Genomic DNA, 27,326 nt, shown 5'->3' on the forward strand with positions numbered 1-27,326 from the left:
CTCTGTGGGTGCTTGTGTGGTATTTCCAGGAAAGACAGTAATATGCCTGCAGGGGCTTGGGGTCTGCATTAACCTCTGCCGTGCCCATGCCCATCCCCATCCCTGAGGATTTGAAGTGGAAATTCTTTTTATTATGGAAAATTTTAGCTATCCCCCAAAGTAGAAAGAATATAATACTAAGCTCCCATATAGCCATCACCAGTTTCAATAATTCTCAACATTTTGTCATTTAAACTTTTTGATCATGCATCCTAGTAGTAAAAAAGAGTTTTGTATCCCCAATCTGGTTACGTTTTTGTTTGTTAGTTATATATACATACTCCTGTACTGTTATATTATTACACAAAAAAATAGAAAACTGAGTGGTGGAAACAGGGCTTCTAATATCTTCTCTACACCCTATATACATCACACACTCTGCTTTGGATCCTAATTATTTAGAAACATAATAATAATTCATCAAATGTGTGTTGGAACCTACTGTCACAGACACCATGTGGGGGCCGAGAGGGAAGGTGCTGGGGCAGAATAACAGGTCTCACTGCTTGCAGTCCGCTAGGTCAGCGGAATGTCACCCACCAGCCTCTCCAGGTGAGATGCCTGTGCGAGCCCCAGCTGGGATATTGACCTTCTCAACTGCCTCTTCCGGGAACAAGAGCCCCACCATGAACCCTAAACCCTGCACTCTGGGCATGTTTTATGCTTTGTTGTTATTTCTTATTTTTACAGATTATTCCTCCCGGTCCTCTGAGATAATTTTGACTGCTTTGATTTCTTTTTTCTGTTTGGACTTTTGCTGCCTTAAAAAACAAGCTGTTTTATCACTGTCATTTTTTAGAGTAATCTTTATCCTTAGTTTATCTTAGCTTTTTTTCCCTTTTACCTATCATTTAAAAATAAGGACTAGGAAGGGGCAACACATGGGATACAGATATGGTGAGAGGCCAGGTCACAGGTTAGAAGGTTTGGGTGCCAGCACCTTCTCTGCTCTGCTTTGCTCTTTGTAGCTTCTTTTCATCCTTACAGCAGGACCCATTTGGTCCTTGGGAGAAGATTGGATCCCAAATTCAGTTGGCAAAAAAAGGCATAGTCTCAATGTTAAAAATAAAATTAAAACCACCCACTCAGGTGATTCAGGGGCCCTGAGAGTCAAAGTACCCTGTGAGACTGGACTAAGACCAGCCTGAAGATAGTGTAGCACTTGCCGACTGCTGGGAGAAAAGCCTGACCTTATTCCCAGAAGTTAGGAGCCTTACAGTTTTGTGAACTCAAGATCTAGCCCTCTGGCGTGGCTGAGCACCAGCTGCTGCCCAATTCTGACACTGCAGAAGGCAAAGGAAGAGGCTGGGGAGCTGAGGTCAGGGAAGGCTGGCAGAGCGCTGGCACGTCTGATCCTGGAGATTTGTAAAGTATTTTGAATTACATTTTAAGGTGGTTTTGTTTCGTTTTGTTTTGATGGTGATATAATAGAGTCTCTAACCAAGCTATGAAATCCTTTTTATTCCGCTCATTTTGTAAGGTAGAATTAAAATGCTCCATTTAGCCCCCAGGGAGTGAATTAATAGCCTCTTCTTTGCAGTGGGCAGGTCTTCCTGACTCCCTCCCTCCCTTCATCATGAGAACCAGAGGAAGCCCTGGCTGTGGCTGGAATGATCTCCAGCTGGGTTCCCAAGAGAGGCACAGTTGTCCCTTTGTTCGACTCTTTTTAAAAGAGGGGACCTATAACATCGTCCATTAACTATAGCCTGCATATAAATAAGAAGCGCTACAAACTCAGGGAATCTGCCTTCCTGCCCTTTTAAAGTCTCCACTCTTCCCCCAGAGAAATGTATTCAGAACCAGGGGTTAGTCTTTCATGAACGAAAGAAGAGCTAAACAGCATTGTGGGCGGGCTGGAGGTCCTGTAGAGCAAATTAGTGAGTGCGAGGGTGACCTCAGAGCCAAGCATTAACACACCATGTCTAGTAGTGCCTTTATGATCTGTTAAACTTCTACCCAGTCTCCTGTTCCACCTCTAGCTCTACTGGGGAGGAGGGAAACAGATGGGGGCTCAAATATATAGAGGAATTTAGAAGGATTGAGATAGCATTTTAATTCTATAGGAGAAGCATGGGAAGGTCAATAAATAGCCTTGGGACTTGTAGCTAACCTTTCTAAAATATTGTCGGACACTTACCCCAAATGAGACTGTTGGATCCAATATAAAAGGTAAGTATGCTGTTTATACTGCAAGATAGCCAGATACCCTAGCAGGGCTCTTACCCTTTAATTGAATCTTGGGTCATCAGTAGATTTATGAGAACATAATAGAATTTTGTCTGGAACATTTCTGGAAAAATATTTTTTATTTTTTCTGTATATGTCAGCAAAAATCCACTTACAGTCTCAAAAATTTTATGTGGGCGACTGAACAAAGGAGGCAAAATGGTGAGGTGAAGAGAACCCTGAAGGAGGCTCAGAATCCTGAGTTCAAGTTGCCAGGCTGTGTGACCGTGAGAAAAATCACTTCATCTCTCTGCGTCCTGGTTTCTCATCTGTAGAAGGAAAGCACGGAGCTGGATTCCATCATGGTCAGCAGTCCTTTTGCTTATCACTCTGATAAGCCAGCAGCCCCTGTTCCCTTGTGTTGCTCATCCCCACCTTATTTTCACCTGCTCTGGGCTGAAAAGCCAGGTGGTCCAGTTTATTAGGCTCAGGTAAGGTGTAGTGGAGACCCTGAGGGGCTCCCTTCCAAGTGCTCTCCTGGAGGGTTCTGTTTTTGTTGCTTGGAGACTCTCTTTGCTTCCTGGTTTTCTGCTGAGATGGGTGAAGTTGTCACATAAATGACCCCTGGTTCAGGCTAGCACATTGTCCTCATACCGTAAAATAATGGTATCATCACATCCAGTGCAACTCCTGTCAATATGTATTTCTAGTATTGACAGTGGTATTCCAGAAAAATATCTGTTGCTCTGACAGGAATTTTTTTTTTTCTTGCGCTTTAGTTATCATAATGTCTACAAATGAAGCTGCTGAGAGTTGTCTCATGTAGAATTGTTTCTGTTTGAGAATAGTGATTGGGCATCCCCTTGTAAAGATACTGAGGTTATGGTATTCTGGATCAAGACTTTGCAAAGGAACCATTAATATGCTTAATCTCTGTCTTCTCAAATGTTTTAAATATATTTTTAAAAACTCAGTAGAACTTCTTACAATTCAGGAATGTACTTGGTCATCCTACTAGCATTTACAAGTCTATATTTCACTTGAGAGAAGTTGCAAATTACATTTTTCCTGCTTTTAATAACATCGTATAGAAATACAGCTGTAAGCGAGAATTGATTTTGCTGCAAGAAAGAAGTGTGGCTTGGTCATTCACGTATAAAGAATATGCTATAGCATATATACCTTCAATAATGACAGTCTCCTTGAGTTGGCAATAAACAACTCTCCAATTCTCAAACTTAGCTCATTTCATGACTAAACATGGGCTTAGTAGTAGGAATCTGCTTGTGGTTTGTTAGTCATGTAAGAAAGATCTGGGGTTTCTAATTAGCCACAAACTTAATGATCTGCCAGTGATGCGGTACGTCTGCTAAAAGAATCAATGCAAATGTAGGTCACATTGATAGATCAATAGTGTCTAATTAGAGGAAGTAATCTTCCTCCCAGGAAAGGTAGGGAAATCCAGCTGCCACGTTCAGCCATTCACCCCAGGCTGCAGCTTTCACAGGTGATGTGAGGTGACTGCAGATGGTGCTGCATGTCAAGACACCTGCGTGAGGTCTCGGTCCCTGGGGGAGTGCTCTGAGAGTGTGGTCCTGTCTGCCGTTGCCCTGCAAATCCACAACGCTGCTTCTTTTGGAGGATTCACGTGTCCTGTTTCACGTCGGAAAGAGTTCTGCTATCAGCATTAGCCATGTCACCCCTGCTCTATCAGCCACCGTAATACCTGGAAACCTGAACCAATTTGCCATCCACGTAGAGGTATTTTCAGAAACAATCAGGAGCATGCAATCCTGCAAAGCGGGGAGAGCCTGAGACGGGGGCTCTCTGCAAGTGGACATTCAATTCCCAGAAGTACCTTGAACTGCTTTGAATTCGCCTCCTCCCCACAAAGCCCAGTCACAGAAACTAAGAATTGCCTATGGCTAGCTACTTGCCAACTCAGGAAGCACCTGTACCCTCCCGCCCCGGCCTCATTGTCCTTCACTGTTGAGGTTCATGGAACCTTGGTGTTTGGTCTGTGCTCCACCTAGTCTACCCTCTCTCAGATTTGGGGACCTAAGCCCAGAATCCACCTTTCCCCTGCCTTGGGTTACCACTCGGTCATTCCTCACCATGCTCAGGCCCTGGCAGTTCAGTCACAATGTGAAACAGAATTCTCTGGCCACCCCTTCACTGCTCAGGTTCCTACTGAGCCTCCTGGTGCAACCTCACCCCTGCATTATCTCAGACAGCCAGCAAGGACACTGCCGCTCCCCATGTGCCGTTCCCATCCACTTTCTAGTGCCTGGGGCCCTGCAGTAAGACCAGTGCTGGCCCGGGCCTTGAAGAGGTTATTGGATCTCCCATCCCTATGTATTTCAGAATAAAAACTATTAAGCCATCCAGAACAAACAAACAAACAAAAGGATAAGGAAATCCAGCTAAATTCTGATTTTTCCCACAATGAATACTTTGAATGTTATTGGACAGTCTCTCAAATAGAGTCTTCCTCTTCTGTGTTGCCCTTTTCTTGCTTGTATCCTAAGAATGTGCTCGGTCTACCTATGCGTAGTCCAGCACCAGATCCCAGATATCAGTGTGGAGGAGCTTTTGTATACGGGTGCGCAGGAGTCCTCTCTTCTCTGCTTAGCGTCTGGGTCCCACGTTTTCAGATAGGGTGGTGCTTGTCAGAACCTGAGCCTGAGGCCCTCCTTAAAACATGTAGGCACCAATTTGCAGGATCTTTTGACTTTACACTTGGCTTGTTGCTCTTCATGGAAAGCAGGACTCTCCATCTCACTGCAGTCTCTCTGCCATCACTGCCATATCAGTCAGCTTTGCTACAGTACCAACCAATTCAAAAACTCTGGGACTTTCAGCAAACCTTTGTTTTTCACTCATATTCCCTGCTGTGCCCTCCTCCCTGTATCTTCCCCTTCTGCAACTGAGGTTGAAGCAGCATCTGCTCTTTGGGACATGGCATTCTCATGGCAGAAGGAAGGGTGTGAGAGTTTCTGTTTGGACAAGATGTATATCACGTGTGCTCATGATCCATTGATTAAAGCAAGTCACAAGGCCCTGCCAACATTCTTTTCAGGCATTCATCCCAGGTTGCAGCTTTCAGAGGTGACATGGCATGGGCAGCAGATGGGTGTGGGAGGCTCAGAATGCTGGAGGATGCCCCTAACGATGATGTCACTCCTGCTGTCCACAGAAGGGCTCTGCAGGGTGGCCTCACCTTTAACAAGATGCTCTCCAGTGTCCCACCACCTGGATATCCATCCTCCTTCTGATGCCCAGTGTATTGGCCTGCTTGACCTTCCCTAATAGAATACCACAGACTGGGTGGCTTAAACAACAGAAATTTATTTTTTCATAGTTCTGGAGGCTGCAAAGTTCAAAATCAAGGTGTTGGTAGTGTTGGTTTCTATTGAGGACTCTCTTCCTGGCTTGCAGATGGCTGCCTTCTTGCTTTGTCCTCACATGGCCTTTCATCTGTGTGCGTGTCCTCCTGGTGTCTCTTCCTCTTCTCAAAAGGACACCAGCCCTATGGATTAGATCCTACCTTATGACCTCAATTAACCTTAATTACTTCCTTAAAGGCCCCATCTCCAAATACAGTCACATTGGGGATTAGGGCTTTAATGCACAAATTCTGGGGGACACAATTCAGTCTGTAACACCCAGTATCCTTGGGATAAGGCAGCTTTCACACACATAATCTAATTTCGTTTTCTCAACAAGCCTGTGAGGAAGTTATCAGATGATCAAGTAACTTGTTAGTAAGTGAAAGATTCTGGACTGAGACTGTTTTCTTTGATTCCAAACCACAAGTTCTTTGAACTGTATAATGGAGTTTTGGCCTTATGAACGTTGGAAATGAAATACTGTATGCTTATTGAATTAATAGCTGTAAGGATTACATAATATATGGAAGATTGTTTATAAAATGTTAAGTACGGAAAATAGATCACAAAAATAAATGTGCTATGGGTACCACCATGTAAAAACTATGGATAAAACTTGAAAAGGAACAGAAAAAATGAAGTACTTGACCTTCAGGGTGGTAGGGTTTTATTTCTTTTTTGTATTAAAGTTAGCTTAAGAAATACATTTTTAAATAACAGAATTTTAGCTCTTATCAAGGACGAGATTGGAAGTTGGTAGGAACAGGAGAACTGTGTGTCTGTTTGTCCCTAGCTTTTTGGGATCCAGAGACTTAGGCCAACTACCAAACACCATAGTGTTTAACAGACTCCTTCACTGTGAAACCTCCTCCAGTTCCAGCTTCCTGGGCTGAACTGCTCTAATTCATTTGATGGGCAAGGCCTTGTGAGTTGAGAGGGCTAAAGTCAAATGTAGTTTGGAAGAAGATCAGCTACTACAGGGGCAGAGAGTTGAACTTGTTCCACGGTGAGGAAGAGAAGGAAATTTCAAATGTGGCCAGAGATTTCCCCCCTCCACATACACACACACTGAGTCCAAGTAATAATAGAGGACCTGGGCCAGCAGGGGTTAAGGCAAAACAGGCAAGTGTAAATAGAAAATATATGTGTAATAGGAAGTCCAGAAGACATTCCAAGAGCTTTCTGCTTTTTGGATCCCCCCCCTTTATTTTTAATTTTTAATTTTATTATTTTGGCCACGCCGTGCGGCATGCAGGATCTCAGTTCCCCTGCAGTGGAAGCACAGAGTCTTAACCACTGCACCGCCAGGGAAGTCCCCTTGGATCCCCTTCTAAAGACCCTCAGTGCCCCTTCTGTAGGCTGGCCTCTGGGAGCTCAGTCTGGCAGTAGTTGTGCTCTATGACTCCTAGAGGAAAATGTTGTTTTCAAGTACAGTTAACATTCGTGTGATTTTATTACCAGAGAGTCCTCCCTCTTCTTTTATCCTGGAACAAAGTAATCTGTCTCTTAAAATTATGTCTACTGTGTAAGCAGGTCCTGATAAAGTGTGCCTTGGGTATTCATCCTCTTGATTAACAAAGATGTTTCAATTTGTCACTCCCTAGACTAGTGTGCTCTCTTGTCTGAGATCAACATCCACCTTACCTATCACAATGGATATTTTTCTTCCAGTACCAGGGGTTGTTCCTCAGTAAGATCTCTTTATTTTAGGAGTTAATAGATTTGGATTGTAAAAATAGAGAAGAACTGAGACAGGCTGGGACCTGGGACCCTTTGTTGACAGAACTGTTCAACTAAACTAGTCCAGACATTTTATCAGTCCACTCGGGAGAAATAGGAGTCATTCCCAAGTCCAACATGAGAAAATCTGTGTGTTTAACAAAGAAAAATTAGCGACCAATTCTTAACTAAAAGAAGCTCCCCCAGAAAGACATACTCCGTCAAAGGATTCCTTTCATAGTAAGCTAGGTATTTGACATATGATTCAATTTACATAAAAGAAAATCTGTTTTCATGTATTTCACAAACATCTCTGGCATAATATTGTATACACATTGCCCCATTATGTGAGGTAGAATGGTCCAGCCTAGGATTTGGTTTTTTGCTTGCGACCACCTAGAGGGGTGGGATAAAGAGGATGGGAGGGAGACGCAAGAGGAAGGGGATATGGGGATATACGTATGCATATAGCTGATTCACTTTGTAATACAGCAGAAACTAACACAGCACTTTAAAGCAATTATACTCCAACAAAGATGTTAAAAACAAAAAAAAGGTGGCCTTTTATGATGCCAAGCTCAAAAATGTTAAGAATGTCACCCAAGCCTCCATTAATAAAAGACTTTGTATTTATTGACCATGGATTTATCTTTAATCTGTTTGTATTTTCATTTGTGCCATTTGGGGTGTAATGAGTTGATAATGACTTGTTTCCCACTTGTATTCAGGTAGTATTCTTTTTTCTCACCTTGACTCGGGTCACAAACTCAGATGTCTAACGTAAGAAGTGAGTGGTCCGGTGTCCCACCTGCAGAGAGCAGCTACTCTCAATTTCAGTCCCCATTGCCAAGTGGGAATTTGGGACCAGTGTGGCCAAGATGTTCAGATTTTTCACTAGAAGCCCCAAACCTGAATTTTTAAACATTGTCGAGTCAATCAAAAATATAAAAAGACACCGTATAGAGCAAGTAGTCCCCAGTCCCCAGTAGGTATTCCATTTTATTTCTGGATGCCACATCTATGTTTCTGCACACTGCACGCTGTAGGTACTCAGTTCGTTTCTGTCTTAAGTATACCTCTTTTACATTTCATGCTTATCTCCCAGTTCCTGGGATTGATGTATGAATCCATAGTCTCTAAATTGTGACAACTTTTAATATATCATTCTTTCAGCTTTCATCTTCACACCCTAAACACTATTTTAAATTATTCTGTAATGATGTAGAAATAGCTCCATGTGCTGCATTTTATTTACCTTGACTCAAGGCACAGTCATAGACACCAGTAAAATTATAAAGTCAGCCTTGTCATCTGTTGTTGTGATCAGTTGGTGTTCTTGAGGGTGAGTGGCAATGTCACGGTCACAGGCCAACTCTCTTCCTTCTCTCCGCAGCCGGCGTTCCACCCAGCTGACAGCGTGCGTGGAACCCGCCACCACGGGCTGGTGGAGAGGCCGTCCCGGACCCGCTTCCACCCCCTCCACCGACGGTCTGGGGACAAGCCAGGACGACAAATATCCTTTTTCATTGTCTGAGGAGAGGATAAGTTTTGAAAGGTTTTCAGGATGTATCTTCCCTGTCATTCCCCTTTGGCCTCAAAATCTTAATTTTTTTTTTTTTTTTTTGCTGTACGCGGGCCTCTCACTGCTGTGGCCTCTCCCGTTGCGGAGCACAGGCTCCGGACGCGCAGGCTCAGCGGCCATGGCTCGCGGGCCCAGCCGCTGCGCGGCATGTGGGATCTTCCGGGATAGGGGCACGAACCCGTGTCCCCTGCATCGGCAGGCGGACTCCCAACCACTGCGCCACCAGGGAAGCCCCAAAATCTTAATTTTATCTGATGAACGGAGGCAATAAAAATAAGTGAGTTGGAAACCAGAAACATCTCCACAGGTAAAAATTGGAAGGATCATTGTAGGTGTTTACTTTATGAAAGTGTCAATAAAGTTCAGTTTAATGAAGTAACTGAACATAAACAACATGTAATTCAGCCCCATTGCAAGGCCTTCTCAGCATTTTCTTCAGAAATCAGCAAAGTCAGAATTAAACATGACTTTGAATCAGGTTAGATAGATTTAATCTGTCTAGCTAAAACAAACAGTCAGATAGGTGATTTGTTTTTATTTCTGTTGACCCACTGACCTGCTGCTAGAACTTACAGAAGAAATTTTATATGATTTTCTATTTATGGAGTTTCAAACTCAATAGATGACAACTGAAATATAAAGCTGGTATTTAGGAAAATCTTACCTAGTGATATTCACTCACACCAAATTCTATGCTATTAAGTAGGAAGAAAGAAAAGGAGATTGTGAATTCATCTGACAATTTTATTTATGAGGCCAGAGTGGGGTGTGCTGCTGGGGGTCCAGCATTGTGCTCAGGGCTTTTGGAAACAGACCTGAGCTGGATTTTGTGGGAGGAGGGCCTGCATTCTCACTTCACTCTTCTCACCCGCAGGGGTGGAGGAAGACGAGAAAGGCGGGGTAAGTCTTACTGCAGAGCTGGATTCCTGGCAGTGATGGTAGAGTTCGCTTCACCAGCCTAGAAACCAGGAAGTGGGGGGAGGACGCTTATGTTTGCTGAGCACCTAACCATGCCAGACACTGTGCTGGGCAATTCATATGTCATTTAGTCCTCAATACTTACTGAGCAGTTTACTTTTTTTAACCCCCATTTTCCAATGAGGAAACTGAGCGTCAGAGTAACTTGCCCAAAATTCCACTGCTGAGGTTGGAGGGGCCCAGATTCAGCCCAGGTCAAGCTGACCCCCCAGCCTGAGCCCCTCCCTCGCTACAGCACTCAGTGGTCCCCAGGACCACACTCAAGAGAGACCCCCTGGGAGGAGTTGCGGGGTGGGGGTGGGGGTCGCACAGAGGAAACCACTGCTTCTCTTGCCCTTGGGCTTCTTGCAGTTTTCTGTCAATGTGAGGCAATGAATGTTTACTTCTCCTCTCTTCCACCCCCAGGGACACACCACATTTGGTCCATTGAGATACCTTGACTTCTAATTTTGTATATTATGTGACCATTATCAGGGAAAATGAAGTTGATAACTGATTTTTCCAATTTCTTTCTGGGAGGCGAGAATTCTACCATTTAACCACCAGTACCCCTCAAATTCCTTTCTGGAATGTGTAATAACTTTTACATAGAATGCAAAAGGAAAGGAGAATTCAGGCAGTACTTCAGCTAATTCACACGTGTGCGGGTGGAGTAGTACCTGGAACCACTGTCTAAATTGCTTGGAATTTTCAAGTAAAAGAGTGTTTCTTGATGTAACTAACATTATATCTTTTTCTAATTCTCAATTCCCTCTTTCCCTTGTAGGTGTTCTCTCTAAATATTATAATACATATAGATATATTTATAGCTATCTCAAATCCTTTTTGCAGCAAGTATAGTCTAAATATATGCATGTACTCACAGCTTTTTAAACTAGAGGACTGTCTAGAAGAGGAGGAGATTGAAGAAAAGCAACAGAGGAAAATGTTCATTCACTTAACAACAGTTAGTGTTAGGCACCATTTAGACACTCTAGATATCATGGGAAACGTAACGTAGTCCCTGCCCTCAAGTTGCTTGTTGCTCAGTGGGAGAGGCAGCTGGGCAAGCGAACGGTGTCAGCACAGTGTGGCAAGCTGCAGGTGATGCAGCGTAGGGGCTGTGCAAGCTCAGAGGAGCACAGCCTACAGCAGTCTTGGGGAGACGGAGAAGGCATCCCAGAGGAAAATCTGAGGCTTGAAGGATAGGTAACAAGTGAGGGGGTAGCATGTTTATTTATTTAACAGGTATTCACAGAGCCCCTTCTCTGTACAAGGTACTGTTCTAAGCACTGGGGACTCAGAGCTGAATGAGACAGACGTGTCCCTGCCTTCTTGAGTTACAGTCCTGTGGGAGATGACAGACAACAAACAGGTCAAAAAAAAAAAGAAAAGAAAAAATTATTAAAGGAAAATAACTTCAGGTGGTTGTGATATGCAGGGAGGAAGACAGCCGGGAGAAGATGTTTCAGGCGGAGGGAACAGCTTGTGCAAAGTGCCGGAGGGAAGACTTCACTGTGTGTTCAGGTGACTCTATCTCTTTTCAGGTAATAAGTCATAGGTTAGAACTTGACTGTGTATACGGGTCAACTCATGAGAGCAGCAGCAAAGCAGATCAATTCCTAAGGGCAGGAGAAGCAAGAACCAAATAAATATACAGATGAATTAAAGTTGTTCATCAGACAGTACAAGTCTGATTCACAGACCATGAGATGTCTCTCTGAAGCACCTAACGGGGGTCCTGAGACTGACATCTGCTGACTCAAAAGAGTTCTTTAGCGTAGGCCTGCCCATGAATAAACAGCGAGTCTCTTGAAGAATCAAGGGACCTTGAGCTCCTAGTAAAATATAAAAGTGGGATGATTTTATGTCGAAGATATGAATATATTCAGGAGAAGATGGGGAAGAGGGCTGCAATTCCATCTTTCCTCTCCTGGCCTGCATTCATTTGATTTTGCAATAATCTGCTTAAAATGGTTGCCTTTCTCACCAGTCTATTACCTCCTTAATGAAGTTTTATTATTCGGAAGTATTAACACCGGTTTGAATCTTTGCTAGAACAAAGAGAAGAAATGTATTCAGAATTTTCTTCTTCCAGCTGTTTCTTGGCTTGGGTGTTATTTTAGAACGCGCACACTGGCTTAGAGAAGGGTTCAGTCCTATGATCTCAAATGAACATTGTTAACAGTGTGGGCAGCCACAAGCAGCGGAGACCTGGCACAAGGGCATTCCTCCCGCGGTAGGCAGTGGGCGGCCATCATAGCAGGGAAGGCTGGCACAGTGGGCTCTGGGCTCTGCTGTTGGCATGGGGGCCGCCACAAGCAGAGACCAGGGCACTGCCCACCTGAGATCTGGCCTGGGGCTGCACTCAGGGCAGCGGAGAGGTGCTGCCTGGTCCCCAGCTGGGGGCCTGGGCCTGAGAACTCAGAGGAGAGGCTCTCCTACCTTCCTGCAGCTGCTCGTGTCTTCAGCAGCCCTTCTCACTCCTCAAAGGCAGCAAACATGTATCCCCAACACCATCCTGTTGAATTTCTGAACTATTAACATAAATTTACAGCAAATATAATATTATCTCAGACCTGTGGGTAATACATTGAAGAAAAGGGGGACACACTGAAGAATCATAAGAAGCACCTTCCTCTAAAAGAGATGTGTTTTTAGGAAGAAAGAAAAACAAATGTTTAGAAATTTTCTGATTTACATTCCCAACAAGGTTTGAGAGTATATTGTGTCCAGAAAACTAGGGTGAACAGTCATGAAGAGATGCCTTAAGACCCGCCAAAGTTAGGAATGGGTTTCCTCTTTGGAACAGGCCTTGCTTTGATTCTTTTCATACAATGAGATGAAAATTTTAGGATGTCAGTTTATAGAACACTGTTTCTTTGAAATGCACTGCCTATTATATTTGAGAAATGTTGGGTTCTCTGTATCTTCTTGAAGCTTCACAGTTTATATTAGGGCTCTGAGAAGCCTGGCAGTTAAGAAACTTCTTGTCTTTAATCCAGGGTTTCCAAAACTTACTTGATCACAAAACCCAGTTTTTACGTAACGCCCATTAAGGATTTCCATCTCAGAGGATAAGGAAATGCTAGTTTTTAGAGTTTTAAGGGGAAAATAGTTAGACTTCAAAATCCCACATGCCGCCTATTTGTCACTCACGTGCTGAGGTAAACAGGAAGACATTTTCATACACATAGGGACTCAAAAAAGATCTCACTCATGTACCTCCCTTCATGTTTGACTTTTAGATGTATTCTGGTAGGACATAGTTGGAGATAAAAGGATAAGAGGAAGTTGAGTGATGGTGAAGACATGGTTGAGAAATTAGGAAGGAACCAAATTGTGGTCAGTTTTATATGTTAAATCTGACTCTGGCACTTGTCTTGGTGGGTGGGTTCTATTAACCCGCCAGACCTGGAGTTCACTTACCCCGCCAGCTGCATGGACCATAATGAACCTGCCCCACAAACTCTGTGCCTGGAAGAACATGGAGCTACAGAGGGCAGGAGATAACATGGTCTCCCCCAGGCTGCTCAAGAAGGCAGTTCCTGAGCCCTTCCCCAGGTGCCCTTACCTCATGGGAACAGGAAGCCAAAAGAAGAACCTGGCTGTGCTCACCAGCCACGAGCAGGCAGCACAAGAAAGAGACAGGGTCGGACTTGTTTGGAGCTTCTGAGGCTCAGTGACCCCACCCACGGGGAAATGGGCCAGCAGGTGTCCTGTCATATCAACAGAAGGGCTACTCCCCTTCCTTTGGGAAAGAGTGCGTGAGAACTTTCCCTCTGACACTCCCCGAGCTGAGAAGGAGCAGGAGTCCCCTTGTCGATGGACTGAGGCAGGAACACTAGGGGAAGGATTTTCCACTACAGAACTGCAGGGACTTGGGGAGAGAGATGCCCGGGATGACTGGCATTTCCACCTGGAGCACCTGGGTGGACGGCACCCTCCATTACATACGATGGACTCCTAACAAGACAAGCAGGCGAGAGGCAAGATGATGAGTGGGTTTTAGGTACTTTTGGTGGAGAAGCTGAGTAGGCAGTTGGAAATTTGAGACTGAAGTTCATGAGAACTGTTGGGAGCTGGAGGTATGGATTTATGAGTTACTGGACTATGGATGATGGATGGAGCCAGAGGCATGGGTGGGACCGACCAAGGTGAGCATGGAAGGCAGGACACTCTTCCCAAAGTGGCTGTGCCCGGAGTCCCCAGCCTCTCGCCCTGCTCCCACTCTACATGGCACCCATGATACTGAGACCCTTCTCCCCATCCTGTCCTTTTGAGAGCAGTGTAAGCAGATGTGGGCTGAGAGGCTGTGAGGCCACAGAAACTCTGGACCATCAGGGTTGAAGGCAGAAGAGGAGGAGCCAGAAAAGGAGTGCACAGGGGGATAAATAAAAAGGCCCATTATAATGTGGGATTGTTTGTTTTTGTATTTTTTTTTTTAATGTGGACCACTTTTAAAGTCTTCATTGAATTTGCTACAATACTGCCTCCATTCCATGCCTTGGCTCCTTGGCAGCGAGGCATGTGGGGTCCTGGCTCCCCAACCAGGGATCAAACCTGCACCCCCTGCTCCGGAAGGCAAAGTCTCAACCACTGGACCGCCAGGGAAGTCCCTGTGGGACTGTTTTTTGACCTAGGTTTAACTAATGTAGTACTGGGTGAGGAGCTGATCTGGCTTGTTAAAAACCCTGTCACCTCTGCTACTGTTCTGTTTGTTTGCTGGCAGCTAGCAAGCACTCTAGAAATGTTTGTTGAATTAAATGGTAAATTCAAGTTTACAGATAAGGGTATTTTTTCTGTCTTTAGGATGTTCTTTAGGACATATTAGCGTTGTAGAGTAATTAAAGCCACCTGAGCAAAGTTTTCTGAAATCTTCAGAAGAACAAATAAACCTTTTCTAGGTTTTCTTCTGTTGAGTTTAGCTGTAAGCTATTGACATTAGTGGTTACTAACGTTAGTGGTTCTCTTGGTGCCAACAGTTGTTGGGTTTCCGAATATCCATTAAGTGAGATGTGAATGGTGAGAATTGGGAGAGCTCAGAGGTCACATCTTTTAACTTTTGATGCCTCAGCCTACTCATATTAAAATTTCAGGAATTTACTATATTTCCATGTTGTTAATATACATCAGAAAGGCTAAAATGCTGGCTTAGACCTCAACATTGAAATAATCGATGTTTGGTCATTGCAGTACTATTACACCACTGCGTTCTAATTTGTATTACAGGTGCCAGATAAGTGGATTAAGGACTTTAAGGGTGGCAGTGTCCTGAGGGAAGTGGTAAACTTCTGCCTCTGAAATTTATCTTTTCTGGACAGAGATTCATCAAACTCTGCAGGAAAGAGAAAGGCTCAATGCCTTCTCCCTAATGGCTCTGCCAACAGAGATACTGATGTGCTTCCTCTCAGAGGGCCTTCTTATTTCTTTATCACCTTTTCCTCTTCTGTCTCCTTCTGCAGTCTGTTCTCATCTGTACTTTGCATACATTCAGCCTAATATTTGGTGTTGAAGAAACATCTGGTCTCTCTTTTGAAAATATCTCTGTTTTATTGCCTTGACTAAGATTCAGATTAAGAAAGAAGGTAACTAGACATGATAAAACTAATACACAGGAAGTGAACCTTGTGATCTTAATGCTTCTGGCAAAGGAAATATTTCATGAAGAGTTCATTAGTGCCCATGTTTTACTAATGCCAGATTCTGTCTGTAGGATAGGGTCCTTCTCTGTTGGTTCCCATTTCCTTCTGAGCCCTAGCTGATGATGGCTTCTTTTATACAGAATCATTGAAGATTTTTTAGCAGGAGAATAATATGATTTAAAATGTTTTAAGAAGTCTATTCTATAGGTATAATTAACTAAATTAACCAAAACGGCTCTACTGTGCTCAGCATGTATAGTGTAGCATCACATTTGTTTTTCCATATTTCCATTTCACCTGGAATATGTTCCAAGGCAGGCTAGACCCAGTGAAGAATACAGAAATTATAAAACAGGGCTCCTGACAACCCAAGGAAGTTCACATTTCTCCACAAACCTAATGCTGCTCTCTTTTAGTTATAAGAAACAGAAACCCTCAACTTGGAAAAAAGGAAATTTATTGGCTTATGTCACTAGAAGCCCAAGGGGCTAGATCCAGGAGTTTGTACAATAGCATCGAGATTCAGTATCTGTGAGGTGCTACCTCTGAATTGACTTCCAGGGAGAGAAACCCAGGTCCACGTGGTCCTTGGGCTCACCACCTCAGCTGGGGGCACTCCTTTTCCCCCTTGTTTGTATCATGAGCCCACCCCTGAACCAGTCACAGGGGGATAAGTTACCTTGACTGGAAATACTGGGTCTGTGTACATTTTGTGGGGCAGGCAGGCCCACACAGAATGACAGCTTTACCAGGTTTCGGGTCGGGGTGGAAGCAGTTCTTGAAAGTAAAAGATGTTGGGCAGGCAGAAAAAAAAAAAGAAACACCCCATGTGAATCATGCAAAGATGGCACTGGTTAGAAGATAGAATAGATTTTTCCAGAGGAAGTTGATAAGACAAAGCATGGAGGAAGAGATGTCGGGTGTAGAGATAAAGATAAGAGCCAAAAAAGTTGTTGAACTCCCCCACGATTCCAGCCTCTTAGTTATGCTTCAACTTTCCATTCATTATATTTTTCCTTTATTGAAAATTCTACTTTGATGGTAGTACATTTGGAGCTAATTACGCCTCGCAGCCCCTGGATGAGAGTTGGCCAAGGTAAGCAAGCCTTATTTTCAAAGATAGGAGGAGCATGTGCTATTTTTGGATGGTTTCACTTTATTGTATCTGCCTTGAATGTTGTTTTAGAAATTTCTAATCTAAAGCACAGACTCTTGTCTTCTCTTATAAAACTTAAGTCTTTCCATGTATAATCATAGACTTATATGAAAGTCTAAAATTAAGTTATTTAAATCAATCTAGATCTTCATTTTAAAGACCAAATAGAAACACATTTCGAATACAATTACCAACATAATACTCTGATTTTTTATTCTTATATTTGAATATATAACGTGTCTTGATAAGCTACTGAAAGAAACGTAAGGCTTTAGTAAGTTCCTAAAACTAATTTGCATAGTGGATTTGACCTAGGGCCTCTCTGAGTATTTTTGTATATAGAGAATATATACCAAAACGTTGAGTGTTTTTGAATACTGAGGGTGACAGAATATAAAATTAACTGAAAAGATTGTTACATCCGGTGGATACATGGTATCATTTTCAGATCACCTAGTCAGATTTAAGAGGCATTTGAAATGTACGTATTGAGAAAATTTAGCTCTCTGGGTTGAGATCTATTCTCCATCCATTCTCGGGACAAACCCTGGCAACACTTACTGTGGATAATGTAGTCAGGACCTGGAAAAGGTCGATATGAAGATGGGTGACAGCTGGCCCCTACCTCAAGTAGGTTTTCAGTAGCGCTTAAGAATCTTGGGATCCATGGTTGTAGGGCAAGCACAATATTTTATTCTAAATCATAAAAGGATACCTCCAAATTGAGATTCTAAAAATTTGTATTCAAGAAAAATTGTCTTAGGCTTTCCAGAGCATGAGGATTAGTCAGATTCATAGTTTCATAAACTGGGCTACTGTAACAGTTTTATTCCTCTTCATGGGCATCTGTGTGGGGTTGCAGCATTTCTGCTTCCAGTCTGGCCAGGCACCCGCAAGCACACACTCCACGCACTCGGGGTATGTGACAAGGTGTAGTTTTTCACACATCTGGAGTAAGACCTCACATCCCCAGAGAGGAACTGGTCATAGATTTGAAACATTTCAAAAGGCATTCAAAGGTGCTTGTTTAACCTTTAAAAAAAAAAAAAAAAAACCAAAAAAAACCTTGTTATGTGCCCAGCTATCTCATTTGCTCCTGCTGTTCCCATGGATTTGTGATAGTTTTTATCATGGAAATCAGAAATCACAGGAGCTGGAGAGGTCAGCCTTGCAGCTGGGTTAATAGAGGAGCCAGTTCTCAAACCCAGGCTGGAGGTTCTCCTTTGCTCCCCGTGGATTGAACTTCTTTTTCTTTTTATGTTATTCTGGTTTTTAAAGGCAGCAGCCTCCTTGGAAGGAAGAGAAGCACCCTGGGTTCAGGCTAACATCTGCACTTAACAGGTACATGGCTTGTTTTCTAGTAGAAATAAACTTTAAGCCAGTCACCTTGATTGTCCTGATGTTTTCTAATATATCATCCATTTGCCAGAGTATGTTTATATCAGTTGTGTTTATATGAAGTGTTTAAAAAAAAAAAAGGAACCCAAATCTCCCACCAGGTAGTGAACGTCTGCTCGGGACACTACAGCAGTGTGAGAACATGAGGTCTGAGTGGATAACAGGGTCTGCCTCTCTTACTCTGTGACCTTGAGCAAGTTATGTAGCTTCCCTATGCCTCAGTTTACTCATCTGGAAAAGGGAGATAACAGTACCAATATCAAGGGGTAGTTGTGAGGATTAAATAAGATACATAAGGAACTTGGGAATCGTAAGTATTCAGTATACATTAGCTATTAAATGATCACTTTGAGCTGGACCCCAGTGGTAAGTGTTCTACATAGGTCATTTTTTTCGATCCTGATAACATTCTACAAGAATGAGTAGTAGTTTCTGTTCTAAGAGGTTATAAATGACTTGTCCAAGGCCACTTAGCTAATATGTGATGGAACTGGGATTAAAAAAAAAAATTAGTGCAAAATTTTAACATATACAAAAAAGAGTTGGAAAGAAAATAATTGTAAGAATTCCGTGTGCCCATCCTTCAGCTTCTATTTCTACCCCGCCGTCCCCCACACCCCCATCCCACCACTGGCCAGATAAAGTATTTCACCTGTAAATATATCTAACAGTATAAGTCTGATAGGAACCTTTTTTAAAAAAATATAACCACAATGCCATTATTACACTTAACAAAATTAACAGTAATTTCTAACATTATTTAATACCCAGTCTGTATTCAGATTTTCCCAGTTGTCTCTCTGCATTTGATTGATATTCTCCTGAGTCTTTTTGAATCTGTAAAGGAGCTAGAATCTGAACCCAGGGCTCTCTGATCCCAGAGTCCACACTCTTCCTGTTTTTCATGCAGGTTCTGAACCGCCTCTCCCTTTGTCTGAACACAACACAGCCATGGTGCACAATCAAGCCACATGGCTTGGTGGCCACAGGAGGCCATCACCTGGAACAGCCCACAAAGAAGCATTTTAGATTAATTTCAAGTCTCTCACAAGTTCTTTTAATGGCAGACAGTTTGACCCTTGGATGAGATAAGTAAATAATATCTCTTAGAGTTGAAGCTAAATATAAATTGGAGCTGTCTGGGAGAATTCCAGAAATTTGCTATAGTTCAACGGTTCCCAAAATGTTTGTCTTAAGACTCCTTTGCAATCTTAAAAGCCATTGAGGCCCTCAAACAGTGTTTGTTTGTGTGAGTATATTTGTTTGTATTTCGCTATTGATATTGGAAATTAAATTGAGAGATTTATAGAAGATACTTATTAATGCATTTAGAAATAAAATAATAATAAACTCATTACATGTCAATAAATATCTTTTTTTAAGAAGCACAGTTATATTTTCTGAAACAAAAAAAATTTACTGAGAAGAGTGGCATTGTTGTACCTTTTACAAATCTCTTGAAGATAGCTCGATTCTCTGCTTGTGCATTCAGCCTGCGGTGACATCACAGGTCACAAGGCTGCTGGAAAACTACTGTGCTCATGAGAGAGCGAGAGTGAAAGGGCAAAGGACACATTAGGGTTATTTTGAAAGTTGTCTCGACCTTGCATTCTCCCTGGAAGGGTTTGAGAGTCACTGCTATCGGTGATCCTTCGTATAGGAGGAGTTATTCTCAGATGGGGAAAAGCTAGTGCAGCCACAGAGAATATACTGATCACAGTGATCTTCTGAGTTGCGAGGAAAACTGGGAAGTTTCTTAGAGGAAGCCATGAATCCAGGGTCTGCCTTGTTGAACCAGATCATTATGCCATTAGCTTCAAAGGAAAAGATCATACAAGTACAAATTACAATCTTTTGGGTGTGGGCCATCCTCAGAGGCTGTTACTGATCTAAGGGACTTCAGGTAGGTCCAGACCCCTCATTTTATGGATAATTGCAAATCTGTTATTCTTGCCTTCTTTCCTGTTGGTAATTTTCAGCAAAGAACATTGCATTTTCACTAAGGAAAAATGGATTTTCAGCCAGACTCTCTCCTCCCCCCATTAGGACCAATTCTGACTCTGCTCTTCACACGAGTGCTCTGAGCACCAAGCCCCAGGACCCCTATGGAGGAGGGGGCCAGTCGGCCTGGCCTGCCTCATACATGGGTAAGACATGCAGGCCCGATGCTAACAGCATCTGTGCCTTTTCATTCTGTCCTATGGGAACCGGGAGAGAGAAAAGCTTAAACTGCGAGTGCATTTCCCCGATTCGTGGTCCTCAGGGAAAAACTCCTGGCAGGGGAGATGCGTGTGTGCTCATGATGAAATAAGAATGGAGCTTCTCTCCTGCCTCTTCCTCTGCAAATTCTCTCTTCTTGGCATCTCTTGACCCTCCAGCTTCCTCTACTCCACACTCTTCCATTTTCAGGCCCTCATCATTTTTATAGGGACTCATAACAACTTGCTAACTGGTCTCCTTATTTCCAGTCTTATGTCCTCCCAATCCAGTTTTATGTTGGGTTCTCTGAAAGTCCTTTTTTCCCATCCAGAGTCTGGACAAACTGAGAAATAAAAGTAGAAGTGACGGGTGGAGGTAAATACCACCTTTCTTCCTGACAAGAGGAAGTGACTTCTCTCTGTGGGTCTGTGGCTGTTAAGACAGAACCCCAGAGGGAGACTGGCTCCCTCAGTGGCCGGCAGCACTGGCCCAGGGCGCCCTCTGCCCCCGCCTCCTGCAGGAGCACCGAGGTCAGACTGCAGGGCAGGGCCGGCAGGGAGGCTGCTCTCCGAGGGAAGGCACGCCCCTGGCCAGGAGGAGCGCGAGCCAGAGTGGAGCCGGCACCCCCGCTCACTTGTTCCCCTCTTTGCTGCAGGTCATCGTTCCACCTCCCTGGGACCAGAGTGAGTAAAGGAGTGGAGAGAGGCCAGGGGGGACCAGGAGTGGGGAAAAGATTCATGCTGTCTGCTTCCAGAGTGAACCCACTTCTGATCATATTCCTCTCCTGCTTAAAATCTCAGTGCCACCCCCTCACCTCCCAGAGAGAGTCCAAATCTCTCAGTTTGGAATGACGCAAACTCCAGGATCTGGCCCTTGCCCACCTCTCTCCCTTCTCTGCTCACTCACCAGCCCCTCCCCCCAAGTGGGTGAACTACTTCGGTTTCTATTAATGTTCCATCCTCTTCCCATCTCCTCCTCTCTTAACTTACTCCGGGCTTACCTGACCAGGGCCCTCAGCTTTGTCCCCACGTCTGTGGAGCCATCCTTGACCTTCTTCCCTTTGCCAGCCCAGAACTCCCCATGTCCTTCTAACATCCCAAAGCTCCTACCTATAGATGGCCATCTCGGCACCTGTGTCACTTGACTGCCTTTCTCATGGATGTGCTTCTCTCCTTCTGCTCCCAGGAGGTTTCTTACAGTCAGCGTCTTATGGTCTTACCTTCCGCACAGTGCCTGGCACAGAGGAGTCCTCAGTGACGGAGAGTGTGGAGAAATTACTCAGTGGCTTATGCATACAGAGCACACTCTAGTTGCTGAATCTAACCTGCACGTGAACCAAGTCTGGTTCTCTAAGACACAGACCAAGCCTGCCTTTCTGGGGCTTACAATCTAGTAGGAACAATGGCCCTGAACTATCCATTCCTTATGCACATTGACTCTTGTCCATAAATAGGGCTGTGTGTTTGGTCTTGAAATGGGAATAAATAAATCTTTGGCCAAGATAATGCTAGCTTTTCTAGTTTTCTTTACTTTTTAGGTAGTTTAAACCCTAAATAGTCTCTTTTCCTTATGAGGAGAATATTCCAGGTCTTATTTCCTTGCATATAGTAGGGATGGGATTTAATAATCCCTGTATCATTGTAATAATACTGTATTTGTTCCCTTGGTGAAATTCAGAGATGCTACATTTACCCGAACAGTTTGTCAAGTATGAGCTCTTATAGAATTGGTTAGGACCGCCTAGCTATGCTTCCACACATGGGGATATGAGAGTAAAGCTGGCAGTTATGTTGGAATTGGATATGGGTCCACTGCTCACCACTTAGAGAAGTAGGATATACGGGAAGATAGAGTAGTTTAGCTTCCATATAGGTAGGGTTATAGGTAGACTATAGGCATGTATAAGCCTAAACAAGGTGCAGCAAGAGCTTAGTCTCCCCAGATTGGGAGGGAGCCAGACTGATAGGCTTTAACCTGGAACCCCCAAAAAAGAGCTGCATTTCTGCCTCTGCCATTCCTTCATTCGTGTCACCCTCTGTTTAAAGTTTACAGTTCTCTAGAAAGGGCCAAAGGCCTAGAGAGAACAGGGAAATCATAGGTAACAAGATCTTGAGGCCTGCATGCAGAGAGAAAAAAAAAAAAAACCTAAAGCAAGTGATTAATTGAGTAAAGTATTTATGCCAAGAGTTATGTAGCCTCTGAGGGAAGAGGTGAGAAATGTCAGAAGGTGTGAGTGAGGATGAATAAGAAAAGCAAAAGAATGTCTGTGTTGATCCTAGTAGACAGAGCAAAACAAAAAGCAGAAAGAAAGAAATCCTGGAGCAGAATTCCTGGGTCACTCCTTTTCACATCAGCAGTTAGAAACCGTTGGGCCCCAATATCTCTCAACCGTGGAAGGTGGGCCGACCTCCAGCTTGAATGTCTGAACTGTGTGCCTGCTTCTGCAAAGTTGCCTTGCAAGTATAGCAGAACTCAGAAACACATCCAAATATGGATGTGTTTACATGGGAAAGCCAGTGTGTTTAAAATATTATTCAAGTCTCCAAGGATAGGAATTATTTCTGGAGAATTATATTTGTTGGTGGGAGCTATTTTAAATAGTTTCATGTACTTTTCCCCCTGTCATTCATTAAAGTTTTTCATTTTCTTTCCTTTTGGACTTTAAAAATATCGACTAGCTTTCCAAAAGGTATTTCTTATTATAGGACCAACCAAATAAAGTAAAGATTTAAAAAGTGATGGGAAAATATAATTGAAGCCCAGAATTAGGCTCCAGAGCAGAAGCAATAACTGCTCTTTCCCTGGGAATCTTTCCTGAGCATAATGATGTAACCTCAGTTAATGTTCCCATTATTTATTTATTTATTTACTTACTTACTTACTTATTTATTTTTATGAGCAGATGATAAGGGAGCATCTGCTCACAGCTTAACTACATAAACAATAAACTATGATACATTCATGAGCAGAGGTTTGTGTCCCAAGAAAATAAAGCCATTAGACTGATACGTAGTTAGTAATTTTCATAATGGTTATTGAGTTGCACGGCAATTAGGCATCCATGGTAAGCAGTTGATGTAAATGCTAGAAATAAACTTTTATACATCCAAACAAGGTTTTTATAATTTCTCTCTTCTTGTTTAATTATCCAGAATCTATAAAGAGAAATATTGATAATTTCCCTGGCAGCATGTGCAGTTTAATTGTCATTTCACAGGCACACACCCACACCCACACACACACCCCCCAATGGGTAAGCATGAGGGTACTCTGTGACACTTGCCCCGTTGCCCTGTCCCATAGCCTAGGGACTGTCCCTATCTCCCTTCCACTCCTCACCAGCGAGTGCAGTGGTCCCTGTCCTTTCAGGGGGCAATCTAGAGCTACGGGCAGAAGAGGGCATGAGGGTTGTCGTCTTTGCACCCAGAGCGGTAGATGCTGAGTGTCACCAGCTTTTAGAACTACAGCCCTGAGCTCCTCCCCAGGGAAAGAGGCCTGCCTCCCACCTCAGTGACCTTGCCAGAGGCAACACCTTTGACCAGCGCAGTTAACTATTTTTTTTTAAACATCTTTATTGGAGTATAATTGCTTTACAATGGTGTGTTAGTTTCTGCTTTATAACAAAGTGAGTGAGTTATACATATACATATGTTCCCATATCTCTTCCCTCTTGCGTCTCCCTCCCTCCCACCCTCCCTATCCCACTCCTCTAGGTGGTCACAAAACACAGAGCTGATTTCCCTGTGCTATGCGGCTGCTTCCCACTATCTATCTACCTTAAGTTTGGTAGTGTATTTATGTCCATGCCACTCTCTCGCTTTGTCACATCTTACCCTTCCCCCTCCCTGTATCCTCAAGTCCATTCTCTAGTAAGTCTGTGTCTTTATTCCTGTCTTGCCCCTAGGTTCTTCATGACCTTTTTTTTTTTTCTTAGATTCCATGTGTATGTGTTAGCATACGGTATTTGTTTTTCTCTTTCTGTCTTACTTCACTCCGTATGAGAGACTCTAGGTCCATCCACCTCACTACAAATAACTCAATTTCGTTTAACGTTTAAAATGCAAGTAACCCTGAAAGAAGCTTGGCTGCACGGATAGGTGGAAGAGGAGGATGGCAAAAGCATCCCAGATCTAAAGTGGGGCAAGAGTGTCACCCAGATGACAGGAGGGCCCAGAATGGGGAGGCTGAAGCCAGAGACTTCTTAAAGGACACACTCTGGTTAAGGGATCTACCCCCTGCCTCTGCCTCTTTTCAGCAAATCAAGGCTGTGCTAGGAGTTATTTTAGATTCGTCAGGCATGGGAGTAGGGAGAGGGAACATGGTCTCCGTTACACTAGGTCAGCCCTCAGTGACTCTGAGACTTCGAGGTTTCTTGGAACACAGATGCAGCCTTGGTCATGGCTGTTCCATCCCCTGTGGAACTGATATGAGTTTCCTCTGTTTCTAGATATCCAGTCACAACTCGTTCCTTTTTATGTTTATCCCTTTACTTATAGTTGTATCATATGATATTTTTTACCCAGTAGTAAACATCCAACCGTGGATATTTTGGTTATACATTAGCTTGATGCTAACATATCAGTTATTGCCACCACCATCCTTCTAGTTACCTAAACTCTAAACCAGGAGTTAGCTGTCTTGAATTACTCTCATTCCCATACCCCTCACACCCATTCAGTAGCCGGGTCATGTTCGTTCTCCCTGCAGGGTATCTCGGATCTGCCGCCTCTTTTCTGTCCTCACTGGCAATAAATACCCTACTTCTTTCCTTCTTGCCTGGACTATTACAGTGGTTTTTCCACTTGGTCTCCCTGCCTTTAGGCTTTCTCCTTTCAATCCATCTCACACTGCTGCAAGAACAGTCTCTCTAAAGCTTAGCTCTAATCATGTCACTTCTCTAACCAAAACCTTCTATTCCCTGCATCAAGCCAGATTACTCACAGACACCTTCAATCCAGCCTCATCTCCCCTTCCTCCCATCCTGAGCTCCAGCCAGACTACACCATTCTCCACCCCTGCTGTACCCTCCCCCTCTTCCTTGTCCTCCTATCTTTACACTGGGGCATCCCCTTCATCCTCATTCCTGAGTGTCTAAATTCCTCCAGGTGAAGCAAGTTGGATATTCTGAAGGCACACAGGCCGGAGTTGTGCTTCAGACTTCCTAGCATGTGATCTTGGGGGTGATAATAGCCCCTGCCTCATGGGGTTGCTGTGGGGATGACCTGAGATCATCCATGTAAGTGCCTGGCATGTAATAAGAGAACAGTCACAGTGGCTCTTGTTATTATCATCCCCGTCATTGTCCTTCCGTGACTAACTCAGGTGCCACCTCCTCCACGAGGCTTTCTTTCTGTCCCAGTCTGAGAGGATATTATGTGGGGTGTCTGCTCCCCACTCAGGCAGTTCCACAAGGTAGCCATCAGTTGAGTCTGTTCCAGGGACAGGTCAGACTTACTACTTAAATGGAAAACTGGCCTTATTTATTAAACCCAGAGTGATTGGTGCCTTAATGATAAAGAGATGCTTCAACATACTATACCAGATTGCCGTGTCAAACTTCACTTTTTATCTGTAATAGAATTGTCACTTTTTAAGTGATCTGAATGGTCAAGTTACCAATATGAGGGTCCCAGGGAAGCCAAACTAGGAATCAGAAGCTTCTCCCCCTCCTTCTGATGTGCTGATTGTAGAGCCACACCTTTCGTCTACCCGCACCTGTCTCCTAGTGTTCGGTTCACACTGCCTGTCTTCAGTAGGCGTGTTAGATCATGACTAAGCTACAGCCTAGTCCAGGTCTCTCTAAGAGACCATCTGCAGTAAAGTCCTCTGAGCTGGTTGTTAAAAATGTAGATTCCCGGGCCCATTCTCACAGCTTCTGAACCAAAATCTCTGCAGTTTGGTCCCATGAACTTGCATTTTAGCAAGCTTCCCCAAATAGTCTTTATGTGCACTAAACAGAGTTTTAAATCACTAACTTGGATTCTGTTCTGTGGGCCTGAGAGAAATGCTGTCTTTATGAGTGTTCTTAATTTTTAATTTTAGTGCTTCTGGGGATTCTCAGTATTGCCCAGCCCCAGGGCGCCACTAAAATTTTATATCTTCTGCCTGTGTTACAGAATTTGCTTCCGTGTTCTATCTTCTCACCTACACTGTATCATCTGGCCACACCTAGCAGTCAGTGCAGGAACTTAATTATGTTCAGTGTATGGTTATTAGACATTTGGCTTAAGTTTTATAGACTAATCAGGTTAACTTATAGGTTAAGCTTATTCAGAAACATGTTTAAACCTTAAGTAAGTTATATTTAAAGGCTTAAAACTTAAAAATTTGTCCTGATCTTAACTGAAAACTCATATGGTATATTTGATTGCTCCACAGAGAATGCTAATGTATTACATTCTTGGCACAATTCTTTGGTTTTAGCTTAGAGCAATAGGATATACTCTACTTGTCATCTGCAATATATTTTATGGATCAGAATTCCTTACAAGTCAAATTTTTTAAAACTTTGTGAATAGCTATCATATATACTATTTAAATTGACTGAGACTCCAGATAAGTTTCTTTTTAAAAAATTTTCATTTATTTATTTATTTATTTATTTATTTTTTGGCTGCGTCGGGGTGTCTTAGTTGCGGCATGCGGGGTCTTCGTTGTGACGCACGGGCTTCAGAACACATGGGCCCTGTAGTTTGCAGCACGCAGTCTCTAGTTCTGGCTCCCGTGCACGGTAGCTGCGGCGCTCGGGCTTAGCTGCCCCACAGCATGTGGGATCTTAGTTCCCCGACCAGGGATCAAACCCGCGTCCCCTGCATTGGAAGGTGGATTCTTAACCACTGGACCACCAGGGAAGTCCCAAGTTTCTTTTTAAAATGACTGTTTGCAAGAAATATAAATAACAGTACACAGCATGGAACTTCCAGTTTGTTTCTCTAGACACGCATGGTGAGTGTGAAACAGTGATGTAGACTTTTTTAGTTACCTCCCCTTCCCCGCACAATAAAGCATTTGGAAGAGAGTTTCGATCTATATACTCCTTTTCTTTGTGATTTGGTTAGAGGTTCTCAGACTTTGTA

General features: G+C 43.4%; 1 protein-coding gene across 2 annotated transcripts in view; it reads left to right on the forward strand.

The window, feature by feature from the left end:
- CRTC3 (CREB regulated transcription coactivator 3) overlaps positions 1-27,326 on the forward strand; it is a 105,329-nt gene that overhangs the window by 57,599 nt on the left and 20,404 nt on the right. For both annotated transcript variants that reach the window (XM_081230127.1, XM_081230126.1), the window contains exons 3-6: positions 8,707-8,826; positions 16,532-16,593; positions 17,932-17,994; positions 20,098-20,198. In XM_081230127.1, coding sequence (XP_081086253.1) covers positions 8,707-8,826; positions 16,532-16,593; positions 17,932-17,994; positions 20,098-20,198 — 346 coding nt within the window. The remainder of the gene's footprint in view (positions 1-8,706; positions 8,827-16,531; positions 16,594-17,931; positions 17,995-20,097; positions 20,199-27,326) is intronic.

Source organism: Mesoplodon bidens, assembly GCF_964165515.1.
Source record: "Mesoplodon bidens genome assembly, chromosome: 3".
In the NCBI taxonomy this organism is placed as follows: domain Eukaryota; kingdom Metazoa; phylum Chordata; class Mammalia; order Artiodactyla; family Ziphiidae; genus Mesoplodon; species Mesoplodon bidens.